The sequence below is a fragment of the Odocoileus virginianus genome, chromosome 34 (genome assembly GCF_023699985.2).
Source record: "Odocoileus virginianus isolate 20LAN1187 ecotype Illinois chromosome 34, Ovbor_1.2, whole genome shotgun sequence".
NCBI classification, from domain to species: domain Eukaryota; kingdom Metazoa; phylum Chordata; class Mammalia; order Artiodactyla; family Cervidae; genus Odocoileus; species Odocoileus virginianus.
Window position 1 is genome coordinate 35,833,260 of NC_069707.1, and position 8,975 is coordinate 35,842,234.

An 8,975-nucleotide genomic window follows, 5' to 3' on the forward strand; every position below is an offset into this window, starting at 1 on the left:
TTGCTCTTCATGGAAAATCCGACTTGTCAGCCTTCACCAATGGGAGATCCCATCAGCAGAATGTTAATTATAAAAGCAAAACCATATACCATATTGAAAGGGAAAAGCAGTTCTCCAGGCAATGTAGCCTTTTTGTTGTCTTTTCTCTCCACTTCATTCTCTCCTCGGACTGTGCCTGAGTAGGAACATTATCCACTGGGGAAACATTCTGCGAGATGGTGGGGTATAGAGGAAATGTGCAGGCTTTGCCACCAGACAGACCCAAAACTGAATTCTAATTCAAGGAATGTTGAATTTACTTGGGATCTTGTTTCTTTATCTGTAAAAGAAACATAAAAATGCCTGCCTCATGTGAAATTATATAATGAGACGGGCACACTAGAAAATTATTCATATTATCATAGCCTTCATGTAGCACCTACTGCATATTGACTGGTGTGGCATAATTGTAACCATGTCACATGTTAATCTATTAGAGTTTAAGAAATATATCTTTCAGCTTTAGGAGCTAGGCATATGAGATGAAGACGCCTTATTGAGATGGCCTGTTTGAAGTTTTACTCTTCATTTCCTTTCTCTTCTCATCATCAATCACACTTTTCATGATGCTCACTAGATACTTATGAACTTTTTTTTTTTCACAAATCAGTTCTTAAAAAATTGAAAGGTGTTTGCTAATAGTTTTAGGCCTATCCATTCAGGTTGGAAACTGTGTTTGAGTTTATTAAAAGTTATTTCTCTAAAATTGTCAATTTCTGTTTGCTTACATCTCAGAAACAAAATTTTGGTGAATTAAATCTTGAGACAAAGAAGATTGTCAGCAAAGACGGTGGCAGCAAAGCAGAGATAAAGAGATACAAAATGAAGAAACAAAAGCAATTATTTTAAGTCCAGGATGATCCCTCTTTCAGTAGTATGACTACAATGAACAAATCTGTTTAAGTATATTCACTTTTTTTATTGTTTCCCCCATGTGGTTTTATAATTTGTGTGTAACACTATAAGGAAAACCAGTTAAAGCAAATTTATCATTTTTCTGTGATAAAATAGGAAAAAGATGCCACAGTATAAACTCATAATAACTGAGACTTGGTGCAGGGATCCTGCAGCAGACAGGAGCTCTGTGCACAGAGCAGAGAAAAGTATCATTCTTTCACATGGAAAAATGAGACTTTTCTTAATGACCAGTGACAGTATCTCAACTTGGGTAGAACAAGGGATTGGATCTGTATGTTGATCTTTGCCGTGGACCTTTATAGAGTCATATGCACATCATTAATTGATCCTTTTTAATGGTAAATGCATTTTTTGAAACTATAGAGTTTTCTTAAAAATAATGAGCTTTTGAGCCTCTTCCCAATTTCCTAATTTTCCTTATTAATAACTTCTAATCTTATCATTTTAAATTTCCTTTCCCCTTTTCCCCTAACCTCTTTTCTTATTGGCAAAGGACTTTCTTTTACCCATTAGTTCAATCAATTTTGATTTTTATTTCATTCACAAGACCCATCTTTAATTTGGCCAATAAAGTAAGCAAAGCAAAAAGCAACAGATGATTTTGAAAATTTGTCTCAGTGAGTGTCTAAGTTCTTGTACATAAAATGGTCATTTAGTGAGCATGTTAAAAATACATATTCTTAACAGTGTGGAGATTTCTTAAAAAACTGGAAATAGAACTGCCATATGACCCAGGAATCCCACTTCTGGGCATACACACCGAGGAAACCAGATCTGAAAGAGACACGTGCACCTCAATGTTCATCGCAGCACTGTTTATCATAGCCAGGACATGGAAGCAACCTAGATGCCCATCAGCAGACGAATGGATAAGGGAGCTGTGGTACATATACACCATGGAATATTACTCAGCCATTAAAAAAATTCATTTGAATCAGTTCTAATGAGATGGATGAAACTGGAGCCCATTATACAGAGTGAAGTAAGCCAGAAAGATAAAGACCATTACAGTATACTAACACATATATATGGAATTTAGAAAGATGGTAATGATAACCCTATATGCAAAACAGAAAAAGAGAGACAGATGTACAGAACAGACTTTTGGACTCTGTGGGAGAAGGTAAGGGTAGGATGTTTCAAGAGAACAGCATCGAAATATACATGTTTATTATCTAGGGTGAAACAGATCACCAGCCCAGGTTCGATGCGTGAGACAAGTGCTCGGGCCTGGTGCACTGGGAAGACCCAGAGGGATCGGGTGGAGAGGGAGGTGGGAGGGGGGATCGGGATGGGGAATACATGTAAATCCATGGCTGATTCATGTCAATGTATGGCAAAAACCACTACAATATTGTAAAGTAATTAGCCTCCAACTAATAAAAATAAATGGGAAAAAAATGAAGTTATAGTTTCAATAAATTTCATATTATTAATAAAAAAATACATATTCTTGGGATGTTCTCTCTCTAGTAGTGCTGACAGCCTCTGGTGGGTCATATGCATCCCATTGCCTGTTATTGTACCACTCTCAAGCTAAGAATATTTGTTTTTTTCATTTTTAAGTGGTTGAAAAATAAAAATATTTTGACACATTAAAATTACCTAAAATTCAAATTTCAATTTTTATATAAAGTTTTACTGCAACAGAGCCACACTTATTCATGTGCACATGGTCTGTAGCTGCTTTTGTGCTGTATCATCCGAACTGAGTAGTTTTGACCAAGACCATATGCAAAGCCTAAAATTTTTACGATTTGGCCCTCTAGAAGGAAACTTGGTTAACCCCTGCTCTAGAGAGTCTGATTCAGAGGTTCTCAAGAAAGAACAGTCATTGATTTGATTTCAGGTGATTGTGATACTGAGGTCTGATGACACTTTGAAAGGTAATACAATAGGAAAATTAAGAACAAACTGTCTCTTCTTCTCCCCTTCTTATCACCTACTCCATCAGCAATTCCTATTGGCTTTATCCTCAAACAGTACCTAGAATTTATTTATTTATTTATTTTTACTTAGTTCACTGCCATCAACTTTGTCCAAGCCATCATCACCTTTCATCTGGATTCTTGTATTGGCTTCCTAACTAGTCAATCTGCTTCTGCCCTTGCCTCAGTGTCCTCCATTCAACAGGCCAGCCAGAGTGAATGTTTTAAAACCTTAATCCGATCATGTAACTCTTTTCTTCAGAATCCTCCAGGGGTCTCTCCATTTCTTGGTACCTTGGCCTCCCAGCTGCTCCTCAGAAGTGTGAGGGGCACGCTATCCTCAACACAACACAGACTGTTTTCTCTAAGTGGCATAGTCTTTCCCCGAGAGATTTGCATGGCTTTTATCTTCAACTCATTTAGGTCTCTTCTTAGCCATTACCTTCTTGGCGATTCCTTCCATGAATGCCCTATTTGAAACTGTAACTCTTTTTTTTTTTCTTTCCAAAGCATGCATATTTTATTTTATTTTTTTTCCATTTATTTTTATTAGTTGGAGGCTAATTACTTTACATCATTACAGTAGTTTTTGTCATACATTGAAATGAAATAGCCATGGATTTACATGTATTCCCCATCCTGGTCCCCCCTCCCACCTCCCTCTCCACCCAGTCCCTCTGGGTCTTCCCAGTGCACCAGTCCTGAGCACTTGTCTCATGCACCCAACCTGGGCTGGTGATCTGGAAACTGTAACTCTTAACCAGGGTCTATTGACCCCCTTTATGGCATCTCACAGGCCGCACACTTTGCTGCTTTATTTTTATTATGGGCCATCTTCCCCACATGTGGGCTCCATGAGGACAGGAAATTTTACCCATTTGCTCTGTCCTTAGATTTAAAAGAGTTCCTGGCTTACTGCCGGTTCTCAATAAATATTTCTTGAATAGAGAAATGAAGCCCAGACTCCCATTCTGTTCTTGACAGATTATGTGTGACACCTGTCAAACATGCAAAAACAATTGCCAGGAGTTTGACTCGTCTTTGAAAAATGACATAATATCTTGTAACCACCACAGATGAGAAGAAGAATAAATTTGTATCATTTGCTTTTTTCCCTCTCAACCAATAACTTAGTTACAAAAGATGCTAAAGTAAAGTAAGTAGAGGAAGGGTACATGGGTGAAAATTCAGTTGAAGATGTTTGGAAGAGGTTCTAGAAAGTTTCACAAGCAAGTGCTTCTTAGAGCAAGTAGATGTGGTTACTTCAAGTTTTACTTTTCAACATCAGGCTGAGCAGTTTGAGGAAATGAACACTGGAAGTTCTCAAAAGGGAAAATGCAGGGCATGACTAGCCTTGGTTCAGTTAACTGTTCGGGAAAAATCAGCTTTATAAAAGAATGTAGAGCATTTTTAGACATACCTGAACTGGAGTCCTCAAAAATCAGATGGAATGGAGATTTTCTTTGACTTTAATACTCTCATTCAAAAAAAATTCTCATCTAATCTTACATATTTTTAAAGCTTCATTTTGTGAATTAAACAGTCATTTGTTCTTACATAGACATTAACTATTGAAGAACTATTCTGACTATTGAAGAACACATTTTTGAGAGAAAAACAAAACAAAATAAAATTTCATTCTGTGTTCTTCTGTGGATGAAGTATTTGGCTTGAACTCCCAGGAACTGAGTGCACATGATTCCAGAGCCCTCAGTTAATATCATCATCTAAGTAATTATGAATTTTCAAAAATAATCAATCAGTATTCAATTCAAGGTAAGAAACATCACCTCCAAATTAATTTGGTGACATTTTCCAAAGGAGTGGTTGATGAATGCCAAAAGGTTTTATGGCTTTAAATCAATTTGAATTTTAAAACCTAAATAATTGTCAGAAAAATCAGTTCATTCACATTGTGAGAATTCTTGTAACTTAATTCAATAAAGAACAAAGTTTCTATTTAACATGAAATCAGCTGTGTCTTAACTTCAGCTGGCCATTAAAGCACAGGCATCATTGAGGGGACTCCCGCCCTGCGTGGACGATGGGGCTAAATCAGGCAGAGAGAGAGGCAACTTATAAAGTGGAGTCGTTCAGTCGTGTCTGACTCTTTGTGACCCCGTGGACTGTAGGCCACCAGGCTCCTCCGTCCATGGGATTTCCCAGGCAAGAATACTGGAGTGGGTTGCCATTCCCTTCTCCAGGAGATCTTCCCAACGCAGAGATTGAACCCGAACCCGGGTCTCCCACATTGTAGGCAGATGCTTTACTATCTGAGTCCCTTCCAAAACTAAGATTGTTTAAATCCTATTATTTTATATCGATAATTTAATTATTTTAATCCCTCCCCTCCCAGTTTTCTGCTTAACTCTGTACTACTAACTAAACTCAGTTTACTGACAAGGGAAAGTGAAACTATTAACTGTCAAGATGACATATTGAACTTTCAAGCTACAGGCTTGTGTGACTATGAGATAGTAATAACAAGTAATATTTCTGTTGCACTTTAAATTTTACAAAACACTTGCAGTTTCGTTATTGCATTTGATGTTTCCTCAATGCTATGATCCTGTTATTGTTACCAAAACTTATTCACTTGTAAGAAAATGGAATTCAGAGATTTCTCAAGACACACAGCCAGTAAGTCTTAGAATCAGGACTCAGATCCAGTTCTTCAGGTTGTTTCTCTGTACTACAGTGCATCTATTTCATTTGCCCTCCCCAGCCTCTCCCCTTAGGAAAAACAAGGCTGTAAGTGAGAAATTTGGTTGTTATCCCTTTTTGCAGATAAAGTCACAAAGATAGTCTGTGGTGGAGGTGGGGATTATATCTGGGCATACTGCCTAAGAATCCTGTTTTTCTTTTATCTATAATGTATATTCCACAGTATGTAGTTTTATTGCTGTTTGTGATAAAAGGAAGACATGAAAATCTAAAGGCAGCAGTTGGGGATGGTGGTTGATGAGGAGAGAGAATGAAATCAAAGAGGGCATGAGGTCTAGATGATCTTCCTCTCATCCTACCCCACCTTCCAGCCCCCAGCCTCACTTAGCACTGAGGGGAAGTTGATGGAAGAAAATAAATTCAGGCTGTTAGAGGAATTAACATGATGTGTGGAGAAATTCCACTTTTTTTCTGCTTTGACATCCTCTTTCTTTTTTTCCCAGTTAGTCTGTGAACTCCTCAGAGATCACAGACTATATGTTTTGTCCTTATATTTTACACAGATAGTAAAACTAGGTAATAGTTGATGAAACAGTAAACCTCTTTGTTGCAAAATATAAAACTTTTACATTTATTGACTCATTTGATCCTTGTCATAACCCTGTAAGATAGACATTATTGTCCCTTCCCCACCCGCCTTGTTTTCAAAGATGAGGAAATAAGGTACATAAAGGTTAAGTAACTTACTTAAGGTTATAGAGCCAGTGTGTAGTAGCAAAGGAAGGAAGGAAGGAAGAAGCTATGAAGGTAAGAAGAGGAGGAGGGAGGAGAGGAGAGAGGAAGGCAAGAAGGAAGGGAGGAAGAGAGGAAGGAAGAAGAGGAAAAGGGAGGCAGAAAGGGAGGTAGGGAGGAAGTCATAGGCTAATGAACGCTCAGGGCCAACAACCTCAGAGTGTTCCTCTCCAGGTCCACGAGGCTAATCACTTAACAGTAGATCAGTAGCACAATGAGGAGTGCACGAGTGAAAGAAACGATCAGTTTTCTGTACTGTTTGACCACGATAGTTCATGCCATTAGAATTTTGTTTTTAAACCGCCTATGCCCCATGCTGCACAAAGCCATAATGGAAAGAAGCGTCCATCTTCCCTGAACACAGAGAGTGCACGGTAGCTTACTTTCCTTGAGAGTGTGACATGATGTCTTTTTTTTTTTAAATTATTTATTTATTTTAATTGGAGGCTAATTACTTTACAATATTGTAGTGGTTTTTGCTATACATTGACATGAATCAGCCAGGGGTGTACATGATGTCTTAGCATCAAGTCTGTGCACATGTTCATTAGAAACGAGATTGTACAACTTTTGTTTGAGACCTGTTGCTTTTTTTCATTTAATGTTATAGGTACCCTTTTCTCCTCCACTAGATTTGGACTCCATTGCATAGCCACTGTGGCACAGTTGAGGTGATGGGTCTGCAATCGGACATTTTTTAGAGCACAGTCAAGCTCTAGCCTCTTACTAGCTGTGTGATTTCTAGGCCAGTCTCTGAACTTCACCTTGGAGTCAGGTTTTCACTTTACATTACCAGATAAAAGAATCTTTATAAGCATAAACTAAAACACAAAGAAAAGCACTTTGTAAACTGAAAGACACTTAACAAATTTAATGTATTATCTCACAGAAATATCTACTCTGTTTTTGAAGGGTTTGCATGAGTTCCTTGGACTTTTGGTTTTTTTGTTTGTTTTGTCTTGGTTCTTATTTTGTTCTCAGTTCTCAAAAAACTTAGAGGCAGGTGAGTGTCCTACAAACAGTGCTTGAAAGCAAATAGTTTCTTTCTTGACTATTTCTAATACATGTTCTGATGGGCCCCTTTTAATATTTTTTTCTTACAGAAATCTTCAAAACTGAAGAACATCAAAAACAATGAGATGTGACTGAAGCCACTTGGGCAGTGAAAATAAATGTTGCAATGTAAAACCAAACCCTAGCCTTCTAGCTGAAAAAATAGCCCTGAAAGGAGTCTGGGCCTTTGCAAAGGTGAAGACAACATTAAAAGTTTTTAACAAATAAAACTTAAAGAGCAACCTAGGATATAAAATTCATAGTCTATTTTGTTGTGCCAAAATCTACATGTATTTTTTATTGTTTCTAGGGACATGTTTATTTAATGTGCACATTTTTTGTGGCTTCTATTCTCACTACTGACAATTAAGCAATTGGAAATTACTTTTATGATTTAGTTTCTTAGTAAAGCAATTTAAAATAGGATAAAAGCTCACCGACTATTTTCACTTTCCTCAGAATTTGTTTTGCCATTTTTTAGTGTTATCATCATTATTGTTAAAAACAACAAAAAATAATTATATGAGAGTGATCTAAAATAGCCAGGTTTCTTATGTGATTCCCTTGGAGCTGTGGAAATAAGTTTGACTTTACATTTTCATTTAGTTTTAGAAATATATAGTAAAAGTGTGTTTGAGACTTGACAGTCAAAACCACTCTGAGTTACAGGTAGTTCCCATAACTTTTTCCCCTGTCCCTTAATAACCAGAGTTCATTACTGCAATATCACCAAAGATCTGATAATATGCTTTATTAATTTATGTACTATACACTAGATAACCCTTTAGATAAATGCTTATTAGGATTGTAGGAAAACCATTTCATTTATATATCATTTATGTATTAAGTATACAGGGACAACATTATTTTGCCTCTAACAAAATGAAATGACAGAGAATTATACAGGAATTATGCGTGTGTGCTATTTTGTTCAATTCTTGTGACCCCATGGACTATAGCCCGCCAGGCTCCTTTGCCATGGAACTTTCCAAGCAAGAATTTTCTGGGGTGGTTTACCATTTACTCCTCCAGTGGATCTTCCTGATTCAGGGATCAAACCCATGCATTGGCAGGTGGATTCTTTACCACTGAGTGACCTAGGAAGCCATACAGGTATTATACAGGAATTTAATGGCCTACTTTGGACTTGGTTCATAGATTGTGCTGTATACAAAAATATAGGTAATCTCATATCTCGTAATTATTTTATATTATGTATAGAAATCATTCGCTTTTTTAGTACTAGTTTCTGAAGACAAATCATGAAACAATTTTTCAACAGAAAAGAATTACAATGAGAAATCTTTCATAAATGCTTCTATGCTGACTTAGCTTGCTTCTCTGTACCTTTTTTCTTCCTTTTTAAGTGGAAATGGACCCTGATTTCCAGTACCCTAAGGATTATTTAGTGACTTGATATGGTAATATATTGTTATTTATGATTTTCTGATGTTTCACTTTTATCTATTTCCATTGTTTGTGCCCATAAAAAAAAACAAGATTATGTCCACACGTTTGATTATTGAAGTCCACTGAGAATCCTTTCTCAACAACTTTGGCAAACTCATAAAACTCATAGGC

The 8,975-nt window shown here is 36.9% G+C and overlaps 1 protein-coding gene across 3 annotated transcripts in view; it reads left to right on the forward strand.

Annotated features, from left to right (window-relative positions):
• The window catches only part of THEMIS (thymocyte selection associated), a 201,090-nt gene extending 192,533 nt beyond the window's left edge, over positions 1-8,557 (forward strand). For all 3 annotated transcript variants that reach the window (XM_070461726.1, XM_020889992.2, XM_070461728.1), the window contains one exon: positions 7,445-8,557. Coding sequence is in view for 2 of the 3 variants with exons in the window: in XM_020889992.2 (XP_020745651.2) it covers positions 7,445-7,479 (35 nt within the window). In the remaining variant the exon portion in view is untranslated. The remainder of the gene's footprint in view (positions 1-7,444) is intronic.
• Positions 8,558-8,975: the final 418 nt, after the last annotated feature.